Here is a 17,073-nt window from a genome sequence, read left to right as displayed (position 1 = left end):
TAATCTGTTGTAGGAGAAAGCTGTTTTCATGATTGTTATTTAACTTTCTTGCAGTAAAGCAGCTAGTAGATGCAGGGAAAGGAACAAGCATGTGGGGAGAAGGGATTTCTATATTAACTGCCCTTCCTGAGGGAGCGTAAAGCTAAGTGGTGTCATTAGGAAGAAAAGTGCGTTTAAAATCTCCGTGTTAACTGTATAGATTTTCGTGAATCATAAGCCCTGCTTGCTGAAATTCATTGCACTTTTATCTCGCTAGTGTCTCTAACAGTTCTTAAGAAACAAAAAATATTTCAAATCAATTTTTACAGTCTTCTGTATAAGAAAAGAACAGATTGTTGAAAGACTGATATGATCAAGGGCAGGTGTTTCAGTACTAAACACAAGTGTTTCTTGAAATAAAGACCTTAACAGCCTGGGGAAAAAAAGCTGCCTTCAAAGACAAACATCAGGCACATGTATAAGTTCAATGTGTTTTCATACTCAACATGTAAATCTTTGTTTTCTGCTTGTGTTGGTGTGAAAATTAAAGATATCTGAAGTAAGGATGAGCTTTGCAGGAACTTGGAATATTCATGTATTTTAATCATTAGTGTGGAAGTCTTAAAAGTCTGAGAATCAGTGGTAGTAACTGGGAAAGGTAAAGAGGAAAGATGGTATTCTGCAAAAGTTTTAGTATTGTTTTCCTCTCAAAATATGTTTAAGTCTCTGTTGTTTACAGTTTTTCCATCTATTTTTGTTTTGGGAAAGAGTGTTTGTGGTTGGTTTGACTTTTGTATTATTCCTGGCCAAATGGTGTATGTACAGAAGAAACAGTTGAATCTCTAGCAAACTGATGAAAAATATATCGTCTGTAGTACTGAAGAAGTAATGGGTTTGTTCTTCAGCTTCTATGTTTTATACTATTTTTCTGCATTTCTTTCTCAAATGTTTTGAACAATGTAGCTATATGTATTATACAAATAAAATGCTGGTGAAATCATTATAGGTATGTAGATGTCTGCGGTTCTCTGAATCCGTGTTTCTCGAGCTGTTAAGATAGACATTTGAAATTGGCCTTTTGATATTCTGCTTTCAGAAGCTTCATTTGGAGGCTCAGTAACTACATTATGATAAACGGGGTACGAATGGGCTCATGTCCTAGATTCTTGTGCTGATGGTGGTTCTACAATCACTTTTTTTTTTAACCGTAAAGGAAAAATTTGTAGACTTAGTTATTATTACAATAAATACGAATCATTACTTTGAGCTCTTTTAAAATACAATTAATTAGGTATCTGTGGGATTTCAAATAAAGTACCTGGCAGATTTAAGCTAATATGTCTACAATAACTCAATTTGTTTATCATTACTGAGCTTGAAGTTACATCATCAGTTTCTCAATTGTCTGTATTTTTGTTTGATATAAACATAACTCTTTTTCATTTGAGAAATGTTATCAAAATGTACTGTTTATACTGATTTTAACACAATCTTACACATCAAGAGTTAAATGTACATTTTAGGGGTTACATTACAAATATAACCATTTGAGGTAATTAACCATATAAATCAAGTGCAAATAAATTCCAGTTGTGTAATTAACCATGCTAATTCATAGCTGAATTATTTTTTTAATTGCGGCAATTCTAATCGCAGCACAGTGATTTGCTATCTTATACTATTTAAAACAAGTTTCTTCATCTTTCTTCTAAGATCTGTTTATATCAAGTACTTATTTTGAAACTAAGAATTATCACATTCATTTTGAAAAGAGTGGCAGGGAGAGCACTTCTATTTCATGTGTGAACACCTGAAAATTGCACAGCCTTTGGCTTTATAGTAGATGTTCTGGAATAATATTAATTTCATTTAAAATATAAATTAGAGCATTTGCTGTCACATTTGTTTAGGATTAGGAGTGAAAACAGTTCCTGTATTTAAAGTTTCCACAGTTACTTTATTTCCAGTTCTTTTAACCAAAATCTTAAAGATTTCAGCCTCCCTTGCAGTACTTGACTATGTAAGTTGCTCCAAAAGTAATGCCTCCTGTTTATTTCCATGGAAATTGGAACAGATACAAAGAGCACAATAGCACTGTTTGATAGAGCAAATTCTCAGCTAGAAAAGGCTGTTTTTCAAGAGTCACCCCCCATCAGCTATGCATTTTTGCCACCGATGAGCAAGAGCCTGCTTGCTGCACTTGTAAACATCTGCATCAGTGGAGGTGACCCACTGTTGCCACTGCCAAAATGCACCACCCACTGCCGCACTGTACTCACATCCACTGTTTGGTGTTCAGAAACATTCATCAGGTGTCGATGAATGTCACTGTGGGTGCCATTTTTTCCACACGGAGGAATTCAGTGACACTCCTTTGCTTCATATGCACTTCCATGTCAGGCGCCATTTTGTCAGAGTGCCCCTCTGCTGTCATCTGTCACACAGCAACAGCGTGTAATGGGATATTGGTGGGAAGGTTCAGCCTCTACTGCTGTACTACCAACATCCACCTCTGATTTCATGGGCCAATATCATAAAATAGGAGGCCTTACTTTCAGAGCAGCCCTGGTAAATTGCAGGTTAGAGGAGAGGCTGAAAAAGAAAGATTGGCCATCTTACCGAATCGGAAGCACATTGTTCTATAATGCATGTACCTATAAACTTGTGTGTGCTCCCTGAAAATATGAAGATAAGCGCTGTGTCCCACTGTTACTATGCTCAATGTTGTTTTCACTTCTGTGGCTGCAGTTGCAGCCTGTTGTTTTGTTGTTGCCCAAGGATTCTATTCTTGGTGTTCTCTGCTTTCTTATCACTTGCACAAGTGCTGGTGGGATTCTTTTTAACTCCCTGCCGTCATCTTTTTTAAATCCATTGCTTTTCCTGCCAGCTCAACTTCTTAACATGGTCTGTACTGGGGCTAAACAAATTCTAGACTTAGCTCAATTGAGGGAATGAGGGTTAGAATTGTCCTTTGCAATGACACCTGTCTTTCACCTTGTGTCAGATATGATAGGAAATTATAGTAGTGAACTTCCCTAGATACTGCACTTAAGCAGTACTGATTTTATTTTGTTTTGTCTTGCTTAGTCTTTATGATGTCTTTGTAGTTTTTGTCTTCCTTATTGCTGTGTTTAAGATTCTATACATCTCTTCTAATTGTCCTAGTAATTAGCTATGAAGAAGAAGCAGAGGAAATAACAATAGAGTTAGGAGAAGTGTGAATCTCAAGATTAGGGCTATAGCTGTCCTTTTTTCTTTTTTGACTTTTCTTTACATTGCTCTTCTTTTATCAACAGAAGATAAAACTAAAGCTTTATATTGATACTATATTATAGATATGATTTGGACTGAGAAAAGGAAACAGAATAGTTTCACCTGGTTGTAATAACATAGGATATTAAATTGTATTTGGACAGTGTGCTCTAGAATTATAATTATTAACTGTGAAGGAGTAAAAATGTTTAATGATATGCATTATATGCATGATTTTATCAGCTATTTGACCATTGACTGGGCCATTGTGGTTTTCCTTTACCATTTAAAATCCTAAATAGATTATCTAATGCTTTCATGAAATATTAGCCATGGATAAAATACTTTAGTGTTTGACTTTTACTTGAAATTAATTTTAATCTAATGTTTATTTTCATTCTAATTTCTTTAAGGTCCTATTGAATTTGAGGAATGTAATACATCCAGTGCAGTTGAAGGTGAGTTATTTTAGCACAGTTATTTGCAGTGGATTGTAAATGAAACTGAGTAGTGAACGGTGTACAGCTCATGAATTTATTTAACTTGAAAGTATTTCAGCAGACTAAAAAGCAGTTGTTTCTTTGATAAACAAACTTAAAAGAAAATAAGACCTATACTAATTGTCCGTAAGCCTAATGCATCATTGTCAGAGAATTTTAATGTTTATTATAAATGTACTTTTGCTAAGACCTTTTGTTTTGAGAGGTTTGGATTTGATTCAGCTATGTCTGTGTAACTTAATGTACGAGTGTCAAAATATGGCTCAGGCTCTTTCCATTGTTGCCATGTTAGTTGTACCAATTCTAATGCAATGTTATGGTCACAAAGCATTCCTTTGTTGGTGTAACTTATTTTACTTAGGGAATTGTTTAAAGTGGTTAAGAACTGTTTTATTTCCATACACTATGTATTTTGTTTTGGAACAGAGGAGTTGACAGAATAGCTGTACTGGCCAACAGTTCTCAAGTTGCCAAGATTGCAGCTGAGACTTAAAGATTTTTTGGTGGAAATAATGGGGATCAAGAAACCGTTCCAGTATTCTATTTGTTGTTGTTTTGGGCTGGATATGAATGTCAGGCTAGCATTTTAAAATAATTTTGGAGATATTTGTGCCCCTGTGAAAACATAAGATACAGCTAAGTTTACTACCTGATTTCAGAAGTTTTTAATAATTTTACCTGGAAAATTTCCGGGAGTGGAGAGATTTCTTATGTGCTGTGTACATGAGTCCCTCCAAAAGTAATGCCTCCTGTTTATTTCCATGGAAATTGGAACAGATACAAAGAGCACAATAGCACTGTTTGATAGAGCAAATTCTCAGCTAGAAAAGGCTGTTTTTCAAGAGTCACCCCCCATCAGCTATGCATTTTTGCCACCGATGAGCAAGAGCCTGCTTGCTGCACTTGTAAACATCTGCATCAGTGGAGGTGACCCACTGTTGCCACTGCCAAAATGCACCACCCACTGCCGCACTGTACTCACATCCACTGTTTGGTGTTCAGAAACATTCATCAGGTGTCGATGAATGTCACTGTGGGTGCCATTTTTTCCACACGGAGGAATTCAGTGACACTCCTTTGCTTCATATGCACTTCCATGTCAGGCGCCATTTTGTCAGAGTGCCCCTCTGCTGCCATCTGTCACACAGCAACAAAACAGAATGGAATATTGGTGGGAAGCTTCAACCTCTACTGCCATACCACCAACACCCACCTCTGACATCATGGGCCAATATCATAAAATAGGAGGCCTTACTTTCAGAGCAGCCCTTGCAGTGTATTTCTGTTACGGAAAATATAATGTTATTTTAATGACACGCTTGAACTATCAGTTGTAAACTTTTGAAAATGAAATTGTTTCCACTTTTCTGATCAAAAGTTTGGTGTAGACAGTCATATTAAGTCAAAACAAAACTGTGGACTCATTGGGTTAGATGTTTGCACTTAGCTGTACGTTTTGTTTAAAGTGGGACGGTATACTTAGCTACAGCAAAAAAATGGGGAGAGAAGCAGAAATGGCAGGGATGGAATATTTAAATATATTTTGATTTTAGCATGTTAAATGGATATGAAAGAAATCTTTTTTCTGTAGTATAGTTAGCTGTATGCACCCGTGCTAAAAGTGGGGGAAAAAAGACAGAGGGAGGCATGATTCCAGTCTCAGTACTAGCTGCAGCACTGGGTAATCATGGAGTCAGCATAAGCAGGAAAACCAAGTGATGTTCACTTTTTTATTAGATGAAGATCCTACTTCTTAGGGGAATCAGTCACTTGTAGCTACTAGGAACATTCAGGGAAGTAAGATCTGGGTGTTGAACTGCAGTTGTTGTCAGGGGTAGATTTCAGTTTCTGATCCAAGTCCTATTCTGTCCAAGGTTCTGATCCTCTACTCTTCAGCAGGAGGAATAGCTTCTCTTGAGTTTCTGTGAGCAGACTCCTTTTCTTCAAAACCAACAGTGCATCAATCTTTATAAAAGAATTGGCAATCTAGCATACTGAACATTGAGAATTGTATGTTCAATGCAAATCAGTTTTATAATGACTCACATTATTAATGTGTTGTCTTAACTGTATTTTGATTTATTTATTTTCATTGGTGTGTCACTTAACAGCACACAGGAATAATACCACGGATATTTTCTGTTTCCTTCATTTAGCTTGGTACTATTTCCATTGCTATCTTTTTGTATCACTCATTACAGCAGTGTTTAAAATGCACTGACACTGATAAGCACAGCTGTTTGACGCTGCTAGGTACATACTCATCTCCTTGATCTTTAAATGAGAAATGTTTTGTTCTGTAGGGATAAAACCAAGGAAGAGGAAGCCGTTTGGTTTATCAGGAATAATGAAAAAAGAAAAAGATACTGAATCTGTGTAAGTATATTTCCAGCTTGAAGTTCTGTCTTGTATGGAAACTTGTGCAAGTATGGTGATGGACATGAGCTGATATTTAATGAAAATTGGTGTTACAACAAGTTTAGAAGAATGCTGACAATATGAAAATGTCATAGTTATTTACGATTTTTGTAGCTATTTAAGCTTTTCAGTAAATCATTTTTTTAAGATAGTGCTGAAAAATTAATTACCTAGTAACTTATTTTTTACGCATATGAAGTGTCTTGTAAGTATTTTTCTTTTCATGTTCAATATTAACAGTGATATACTTCTAAACTGTATTTTTTCTTCTTGCTGTGAAGATGCAGTTAAGGCTTAAGGCTGTTTTAAGTCATTCTTCTATATTTCTGTTCTGTGATTTAATTCTGCTTCTGCACTCTCTTCACTGTTCCCTTATGCTGAAGTAAATGCTGAGAGAAATGTATATAGTATGATTTTGGTCAGCAGTAATTCGAGAATACAGTTACAAAGTATGACTTTTTTATGATTATTTAGTTTAGAATACCTAAATTAGAATATTATAAATATTTGATTATATTAGTGTTTTAAATAGTTTTTGTGCATGTTTTGGAAATGCTAATCTCTGTGTAAAGTTATTTATTATACGTTTTTGGGATGCTAAACTTGCAACTTTGAGCAGCAGTATGCTCATTCATTTGCCTTTTTTTTCCTTGCATTTACTTAATTACAAAGTTGTGATTCTGCATATTGAGTTTTGAATACTGTTACATGATTGGTTATTGTACTTTTCCTGTTCCAACAACAACAAAAAAATTGCCACTAAATAAGTTAGTACACAAGCTGATCTCTTGTTGTGTATGTAATGAACTTGCTTGCAAACCAAGCATCTCCTTCCATTCATTCTTTAGCAGATAATGAATTAAGGAAAATTTAAGGCTCAATGCCACTTTTCTGGAGTCAGTGAAGGCCAGGAAGCTCCAGATTGAGTCGTCTCAGGTGCATCCTTGACCCATAACGGAAGGAAATTTTCTTGGCTCAGAATACTTTTATAAAAGCAACCTCTTCCCAAATACATTATACTTAACATTGAAAGATAATATGTCTGTCTTTTTCTGGGATAACTTTTGTTTTTCATTACTTAGTGATGTCATAAGACAGCTGGAATTAGTGCAGTCTCTCTGAAATGGGAAAATAAGTTGCCTTACTTGCGACAATTTGAAGTGAAACTTGAATTGTTTTATACTTCTTGTTTCTATTTTTACTCACAATGCAAAAATGAACAGAAACTGAGGTTAGTAAGAAAGAAGTATAGCTGCATGATACTGACCTACTGTATAATACACAGCATAGATTTTTACAAAGATCCTTGCATTAATCCCTAATTTATCACATCATGTTTAGAACATAGTGTATTTTAATATTTGGTTTCTAAGTTATTTCTAAGTTATAGAGGATCCATTAAGTTCTTAAGTAAAATATTGAATTATTATGTAACGTTATATTTACTGTAATATGTTACATTAATATTATATTAATATATAATATCTATTAAATATATTATATTTGAATTATTAAGATAGTCATTCCATCATCTCTTCATTGCTCGTCTAAATTTTGCTTGATTTCATCTTCAGCTGATGATCTGCTTACAGACTCTGCATAATAGAACTCTGTATAAGAAAATTTTCTGCACACAGAGGTCAAGTCCTTTCCTAATCTCATATTAAATTGAACTGACAGCTTGTTTAGCTTGTGAAGAACACACTTTCCAAACCTAGAATAAGTAACTCTAGGTTCTAGGTTTCTAGGCTTTTCAGTTTATCAGTATTGTGAAGGGTTTATCAGTCTCTGAAGTGTTGACACCTAAACTGGGCATTGTACCTCATAGTATTTTTGCTCTGGTAAATGTCATACACAGTACGCTGTATTACATTTTGCTGTACGGGTTCAATCAAGTAGTTCACTGCTGTTCATAATTTGTTTGATTTAGTTATTAGCTGGAATCCTTAGATTCCCTCCCAAAGTCCTCATTTTCTGAAATGTATTACCTTGTAGTAAAAGCATGACCTGTTCCTTTAATCTTAAAAGGTCATACATCTAGCAACATAAAAGCACGTCCATTTAAAACCTGATGTCCTCATTTTCCACCTCAGCAGCACTTAGAACCTTCAGGGCTTTGTCTCTTCAACCTTTGTCTCTTCAAGCTGCAAAATATCTTTTAAAATAGCATTTTGTGTTGCTCTGAATTCATCTTAACCAGTAGGGGGAGATAAGACATAGGACGATTAGACCTGCTTACACGTTTTCTTTTATATGCAGCCTTTTGGAAAAGACAAAATCCTTCATTTCACTGACAATTAACAGGCTGGACTGAATTCTATATTCTTCCTTCCATGTTAGCAAGTTATCATACCTGTTTTGAAAGACACTGTAGTTTTTACATTTAACCCATTTAACCTTTCAGGGAGTCATGGAATCATAGAATCACCAAGGTTGGAACAGACCTCCAGTCATCTAGTCCAACCGTCCACCTACCACTAATATTGAAATAATGAAAGCTGAGCTTTTTCTTCAGTAGTAATGGATTGCCTAACAAAAAATAAGAGAGATTTGCTACATTAATCAGCTGTACAACATTTAAAACTTCAACCTCATATATATGTCTTGAATTTTAATAATCTAAAACTTGAGATGCTTAGTTAAGTGAAGCTTGTGGTGTAGCACACATACAGTATCTATAGCATAAGGGATGTCATTTCCAAGTCTGGAATTCATTTGCCAAAATCTGTTGTTAACATTGATTTTTGGCATTAATGTTGCATGATTTTGGGTAAGCTCTATGAGCATGTTTCTTGCTGGAGAGCATATAAAGCGATAACGAAAAAAAAGCTGTGTTTTTGTGTCTTGTTTCCCCTAGTTATGCTCTGTGGCATGTCTGGTTGTTTTGCTAATTTTGTTTTCTCTTTTTATCTTAAGTAGATTTTTTTTTATTATTTGACTGTATCAAAATGTTGTTTTTCAATTGCAGTTGCATTTACAGAGTTATTTGTCAAGGTGCAGATTAGAGAGGGCCTGTATGCCCGTAAAGTATTACTGCATACTGTAAATGTAATTCCTTCCGGTTTTCTGTGTATCGGTTACTGCTTTAATGCAAATTAGAGTGGAGGACTATAACATGTGTAAATAATGCTTTTGTAATCACTGCCTTCTATCAAACACTTTTTCAGGTGTTTTTTAAGAGGATACTTTTATTTTTTCCAGCATTTTCTGGTGCTTGAGTGTAACTGTACTTAACAAACATGAACTAGGAATGAAATTCCTAAGGAGAAAAGATCTGAATTCCTTCAGGAATAGTGTTAATTGCTTTAAGAGCTGGTTATGGTACCAAATGCTTCATTAGGATTGGTGACTTCTACTTACTGTGCACATCATTTGCAGAGACCTGACTCTTTAAGTGTATTCATCCAAAATAGAATGTGGAGCTCCTGGCTTCCACTGATTCTTTTTGTCTTCACTATGATGTGAGTTTGGTTTTTCAGCATTTATTGTGAATTTTTCTTCTGAGGAGTTTTCTGCATAAATTTTTAGTTTGTTTGTTTGTTTTTTTTTAAAGTCTCATTCAGTCACGTGTGCATAATATGAAAATGTGAAAAATTTAACAGACTTTGAGAGACAAATGAGTCAAACTCAATGTTCCAAATTAATTGAAATTATTAACAGAAGGAAGTGCTGGGACAGCATGAATAAAGCCATTTATATATTTTGTAATTGTACATTTTCTTTATTTTTTTTAATAGAGAGTGTCCGGATGCAGACTCAGTTGTAAGTAGACTTATTTCACACAAATGTGTATGTTAACGTTAACAAGCACTGCGGTATCATGGAACATGATTTATCTATAGGCCCTGCAAAGTGTTATTTATGTGATAGAGCATTTAGTATTTCACTAACATAATTGAAGTGTTACTTTCACTCACAACGTAATCTTTCACAGTACATAGAGACATTCATCTTTAATACATTTATATTTCCTATCAATTTCAGGTTTTAAACAGGTTGTTTTTACAGCAATGATTTGCTACTATAATTTTGCAAGTTGGTAGTTTGAACTACTTGACTAATAGATTCTAAGTGAGTTAAAGGTTTTGTATGTTTTCTTGAGGATCCAATTTTGCATCATCATATTCCTCTGCATTATTACTATCTCCCTGAACAGCCCTTCTGAAATTAATGGAATTCTGCTTGATTGCTTCCAATGGAGTATAGGAGTATACTTTGTAAAATATTGCTTTAAGCATAGTATTTCTAGATGTATTTTTTCCATGGTCTCTTCTTCATTGCTTCCAGTTTCATTGCTCTCAGTGATAATCTTACTTTTTTTTTTTTTTTAATAAGTGATAATTGCAAATGTTAATACTTTTTATTTACTTAATTAAGCCTTTTGTTTTTATTGAAACATGTAGGTTGCCTTGAATTATATGTAATGGAGATTGGAGCTTCCTGTAGCTATCGTAGGGAGTAATTTACAAATGTTTTAAGTGACTTTCTAGAGACTTATATGTTTTTTGGTTCACTTACAGAGATGACTACTATATTAAGCAATTTAACTCTCCAAATTCACCTGTTGTAGAAATTTCTTCCTGGCATATAATATCTGTAGGTTTTAGTACCTAGTATAAAAACTTCTTTTTTTGAGTAATTTGGTTTTTAAAAAATCAAGTATGACCTTTCTTCTAAATAACAAAGGTTAATTTTACCATGTAATATAACTGTCTGTCCACGAAGAGCCTTGTAAGCATCATATGAGACAGTTGTGTCATTGTATACAAGGTCATCTTGATTTAAAGCAATTTTTTTCTTGGGTACGTTTAAAGCTAAGTAAATTTAGAATTATCCCTATAATTATCAGGCTTTTCAAGGAAATAATGTCTTTTGACAGTTCGGATTGAGTCACTGGAGTGAAACACGACTGGGTTTGACTTGCAGTGTTTAGTTTCTTCCTTGCTTATTTTGGTCTCTACATTTTTAGAAAATAATTAATTCAACTGTAAATGAATCTGACGTTCTTTCTGGCTGCATGAGGAGCACCATTACAATCATTTAAGTTAATTTTTCTGTCTAAACACAATCTGTATATTACCTTAAAAAATTATCTTCCATAGCATCTAACAAGAAGACTAACAGTTTCATAGCCTTCTCTTCTTTTTAATGCACTTTTTAAATTGCATTTAGAGTTTAAAATTTTATCTGTCGTTTCTTCTTGCTTTTTACAAGCAACAGTATTATTCTAAGTGGTAGAATGTTTTAATAGCAAAATCCATTACTGTTATGAAAAATGGTACAATGTACTGTAGATGAGATTCATCTCACCCCTTGCAGTCAAGTTGTCCCCAGAGTGGTTTGTTGCTTAGAATTGGCATCCTCATTTAGAAGGTCACATTTCACTCATTTTCTCTTTTTTTTGTCTTTTACCTTAAGGTAAGGTATCTTTTCTTTTTCATTTTTCAAACTTAAGATTAGTTTCTGTTATCCATATTGTTATCTCTATGTGAATTGTTTTGTATACATATTTGCAATGGATTATGAATTTCTAGAAATTGAACCTGGAATAGTATTATTGAAAAAAAAAAAAAAGCAGTTGTTATTTTTAATTTGATTGCTAGAAAAATGTAAGGATGAGTTCTCAGAAAATTCGACTTACTTAAGGTGCCTCTTAATTATAATTAAGATTGTGACTTTCATCTTTGGTCGCTCAATAAAAATCTCAATGTCTGGATTTATATATTTATGTTATCTTTTCCAAAAGCAGGCACTTGTTAATTTGTCCAGAATTTTAATTGTTTTTAGAGGAAGATTTGCAGGCGGTAACCACGCTGCAATTACTTATAATTATACACACTGTGGTACATATACGCTGTATTTTTAGAAATTAAAGATCAAGTAAGATCTGACTGAAATACTTTATCTACCAGTTCTACATGATACCATGGATCTTTGAACATATGTTAAGTAGCTAGTTCAATCTGGCTCTTCTCACTAGACCAAAATGTATAATGCAGATTAAAAATTCCTGTGTTGTTATGTGTCAGTCTACACATGTAACTTCCATTAAGTTTAGCTTTGATAATTAAGAAAGTAGAAAGCTAACTGTGTGTATACAAGAAAGAGATAACAGCTGAAGTTTGACTATGTATTTGTTCATTACCTAGCAAGTTGCTACATGGGCAGAACTAGTTGTTTTGTTTCCCATGGGGTTGACATGTTCCTAGGTCTATAGGAAGTTAAAAGCTCTAGCAGAAGTTCTTCTTTTGGGAAAGCATTTACAAGATTTCACTTGTGTCCCATAGGGTCTGAGTTTTGATTGCAGACTTTCCCTTGTTTGGAATACTAGCAGATCTCTCTCTTCTACTTCACTGCCTTTTTCATGAAAACTGTAGTAATGCAATTATCTTTGAGTCCTCTGTTCTGTCAAATCCATTTGAAATTGTCCAGTAAGTTCAAAAGTAATTAAGAAGGGAGTCGCAAATGCACAGAATATAATGCCAGACCTTTTTATTATATAGGAAACTATAATGAAAACAAATATACTGAGGCATCCAAAACTTTTCATTAACCTCATATGTATAGTATAATTATCTAGATTTATAGACTTTTTATTGCTAAGAAATGTCAGGATTGGGAACTGTCATACTCTTAATTTGTGGAGAATAAGTATAACCTTAATTATATTTAAACCTTTATATTCAATCTTTTTCTTTACTTACATTTTGTAATGTTTAGTTCTGACCTATTTAGAATAGCTGCTGCTATTACAGCATATGAGCCTTTCTAACCACAGTACAGGTGGAACACTCTGAGTACCTGTTTTTCTTTTTGCATCTCTGTCAGTGGGAGAAAGTGACTGGCTACTCTCTTCTTTCATGTTGTTGTGGTTTTTTGTGTGTATGTGTTGTGTGTGTGTTATTAGGCATCCGAAAAAGAGAAGGCTGAGTATCTAATTAAAGCCTTTGTACTTGAGGGTGTACCTGGGTCAAATTTGCATCTCAAATATATTATAAGTGAAGAGGCATTTCCTGATCTTTCAGGCTATGAGCTTCAACTGCTTACTTTGTTTTGAGTTTTCTCCATCTGAATGTACGGGAGGAGGTCGGTCTTCTTCAGTAAAATGACAGAAAATTCATCTGGCAAAAAAAGAAACAGTGAACTGTTCAGCTCAGCAGTAATTCAATGCATACTTTGAGGAAGATGAGATAAGGAGCTCTCATAACCACTACAGATTAACAAGAAGAGAAAAAAGGCAGAAATCTTGCTGAAGTGCAGTTAAGGTTCTTCAGTTTTTCGCCCAGTGCCTGACCTGTGAGCAGTACTGCTGTTGCTGATGAAGGGACAAAGGAAGCAGCTGGACTGTAGAATACTTCAAATGTTCTTGTCTTTTACTTCCAAAGTACCTTGGAGGAATAGATAACATGGTAGCAGTTTGGTTTCTCCCATTGTTTTTAGACTATAACATAAAAATTAATTAATTTACAAACTGTTGACCAAAACTCTGTAAATGAGTTTTGGCAATAGAATTCTAAGCGCTCATATTTCTTGTATGTGCAGTTTTACTTTGTTATTTATTATATCCTTTTATTTCTTCAAAAAAAAAAAAAATCAGCCCAGAAAGTTACTAAGGCCAAGAAAAAGTTATAAACGTGGTTTTTATTTGTACATATATACGTAAGTATATACACATATACATATATATACACATTTGTATATGTATGCATGTATGTATATATATATATTTATACTTTGAACTATGTATTGCCTGAGTCAGTAATGTGTTACATCTGCAAACATCCAGAATTCAAGTCGTATCTGTACTGAGCTTTATTTTTTCCTGGAAACAAACAGAGTTATTATGTAGAGGGCTAAACCTGAATTCGTAATCATACTAATAACTATTTCTTATAGAAAAACAAAGTTTGCAGAGACGATCTTTCTCGGTGATGAAGTTCAGAAGTGGAAGTTGTGGGGTTTTTCCTCATTTCTGCATGGTAGACACATCAGGTCTTGACTGTAGTATGCCTGGTACTTAAAGGACGCACCTAACATGTAGTTCTGTCTTTGTAGGAGTTTGGAGGAGGCTTAGCAAAGTAAATGCAAATACCTTCCTTAACATGAAATTTGTGATTATATTGTTTACCCAAACAGCTGTGTCTTCTGCTGCTGCTAAAAAATGGAACATTAGTAAATGACAGTCTCATGTTTTAGAAAGTAAGGAAAGCTGTTTGCCATGAAAACAGTATTTTGAAATTAATTAATTTGCAAGATTTTTAGGTAACATGCTACTCATATATCACCCAATTGGTCTTTGTTAGTATAAAGTACCCACCCTTTTTTAAAACAGTTTGTACAAAAGCACAATTTCAGTATTGTGTTAAGGAAAGCAGAAATTGTTTTAAGGATGATCAGGAACTTTTACAAGATCAATCTGAATCACCGAGAAACCTGGAAATATCAAGCTGATGGTTTCTGATTCTGTTTACACTGTATAAAGTCCGTAACTTTAAATTATATATTTAAATTTCAAAGTAGGAAAAGAGAATTACAAGTCAAATTCTGTTATGAGCATATTAACTGACTTTTTGCCTAAAGTTATGAATGCCAGCTATGTGCTGAAGTGACATTGCTGATAATCAGTTGCTACAGACATTTTTGCTAGATCAGAAGTAGTTAAGGCAAAAATATTAAGAAGTCAAATACTTTAAGGACATTCAGATTTCAATACTTCTGACGTATGCAATTTATTCCAGAGATTACCCAGTAAATTAAAATAATGCAATGATAACATTTTCTGCAAACTGTTTTTTTCAGTTTTAAATCAAAGCAGACAGATTTGTTGCCTCTGTTGTTTGTGCTGTGTGTCCCCAGTAATAATATCTTTTACATATATGTGCAGGCTGGAAGAAAAATTAAATGTTGTACATTTAAAGACTTTTGTAGTTTTTCAATTCATCTTAACCATGAGTGATCCTAATCTATTGAAAATTCACTATTATGACAACTAAAATCATTTCAGAATTCAGAAGTTGCAGTGAGAACATGTAAGAACCCTCTAGCTATATGTTTTTGTTCTGTTTACTTTGATGTCAGGTTTCATTAGTGTTTTTTGGCATATAAACAAGGTCGGCCTGAGGTCAAGCGTAGCTAAGAACCCTGATTTGAGCAAGTAGAGCTAAGGTACTGGACCGTGTGATCCTACTCTTACTACATTTTTTTTCTCCAGTTCTCTTTTTTTTCTCTTCTTCTTTTTTTTTTTTTTTTTAAGTCATGTAGTGGTGAAGGCCATGTCTTAAAAGTTTGAAGAAATTGCATCTAAATCTTCTCTATTTAATGGTTTGAGTGTAAAGATTTTTACTGTCTTTAGTTTGATGTGCTTTCTAATTAGGTATGGTGTCACCTGTCCTATAGAGCATCGTGTTTCTTAATCCTTTTGGCAAAAAGTTTGATCTATATTTAAATTCATTCCATTTAATTCAGAATTGCTAAGTTTATAAGGATATACAGAGGAGAATATCTCAGTAAAATATGACACCCTATTTGTGATATCTAAAGAAGGACAGCAATTTTATGCTTATCTAAATCTGTTGACGGTGAATGTCTTTAAACCTTTAATGTTCAAATTTTATATGCGGTGGCTATTTGCTACTCTGCATGAAGTTTCTAGTATAAGTTATCTTCTTATATCTCATGACTTATATTGGAAAGATATATTTTGGCCATAATGTATATCACTTTCATTCAGACTGCCTCCCACTACCTGTTTTCAAATACATAAACTGATTGGTACATTAGAATAAGTGTCTTTTTTTTTTTTTAATGAATCTTGCTGTTTTTATTAAAAAACTGAAACTGGTAAAATCAGTACATCTTGAAGGTGTCTGGGCTGTGGCTTTTTATGTAATAATCTTAGCTGTGGCATCTCTGTTTACAAAGTCATTCATGGTCTTTTTATTTATTGTTCTGTTCTGAATGGGGTAATTAGCCACACACAAAAGTGTATCTATTTATATATATACAATATACACAAATGTCGCTTTTTTTTCCATATTATCAAAATCGAGATTATCGTATTAGAAACTTGTTTCTCTCTGTTCCAAAGCACTATTATGAAACAAAGTCCCCAACTGGCCATTCTAAATAATTTTTAGTGTAATTTTTCTCAATTTATATTTAATAACCTGCAAAACCTGAAAAACTGAATTTCCTGTTTGTTTATTAGCTTTTAAAATCCAGGACAGTGCTGTAGATGTATTTTAAGTTTCATCCATACTTTTTACTTAACATAGATAGTGTTTGCTGAAGCACCAGTACAGTCTTGCTGTATTTTCAAGGGGGAGAAAATTTGCAAGCTGTATAACCTGGAATGCTTTTACTCACATGTTGAAGCTTTGACTAGTACTTATTAAATGTTATGTTCCTACACCACCAGCCACCTTCAGTAGCTTAACTGAAAGAATTAGAAGTAGAAACAGGGAAAATATTTGGGGCAAAAAGAATTGTAGACTTATTTACCTAGCATATTCCTGTTGTTTTCTGACCTTTTTGTGGTATCATACTGGTAAAAGCAGGAGATTTAATGAATTTTCATAGGAAATGTGGAGGTTGTTTTGTTGCATTTTCTACTCTTGATCTATAGAGAGAGAGTAACTTGAGATAACTGCAATAATTAATGGTAAATAGTGATTAAGTTCATGAGCCGTCATAATCAAATTTTAATTTGTCAACTATATAAAATCCAGTTGAATGTAAGAACATTTTTTTTTAGTTGTCAATACCATAATTTTTTTTGTTGTTTTTAGAACATTCCTGATGTAGATGATGAAGGATACAGCATTAAACCAGAAACAACGCAGGATATCCTTTTCACTGTTACTGTACTAATTTATTTGATCTTGTAATACTTTTTTGAAGAGGGAGAATACTGCATAAGCAGTTA

General features: G+C 33.8%; 1 protein-coding gene across 2 annotated transcripts in view; it reads left to right on the top strand.

Annotated features, from left to right (window-relative positions):
- FCHO2 (FCH domain only 2) overlaps positions 1-17,073 on the top strand; it is a 95,074-nt gene that overhangs the window by 44,963 nt on the left and 33,038 nt on the right. For both annotated transcript variants that reach the window (XM_021381450.1, XM_021381449.1), the window contains exons 9-12: positions 3,645-3,689; positions 6,035-6,107; positions 9,887-9,911; positions 16,937-16,991. In XM_021381450.1, coding sequence (XP_021237125.1) covers positions 3,645-3,689; positions 6,035-6,107; positions 9,887-9,911; positions 16,937-16,991 — 198 coding nt within the window. The remainder of the gene's footprint in view (positions 1-3,644; positions 3,690-6,034; positions 6,108-9,886; positions 9,912-16,936; positions 16,992-17,073) is intronic.

This window comes from Numida meleagris, chromosome Z, assembly GCF_002078875.1.
Source record: "Numida meleagris isolate 19003 breed g44 Domestic line chromosome Z, NumMel1.0, whole genome shotgun sequence".
NCBI lineage: Eukaryota > Metazoa > Chordata > Aves > Galliformes > Numididae > Numida > Numida meleagris.
The sequence above is the reverse complement of the archived record's forward strand: the minus strand, read 5'-3'. Positions and strand labels throughout refer to the sequence as shown.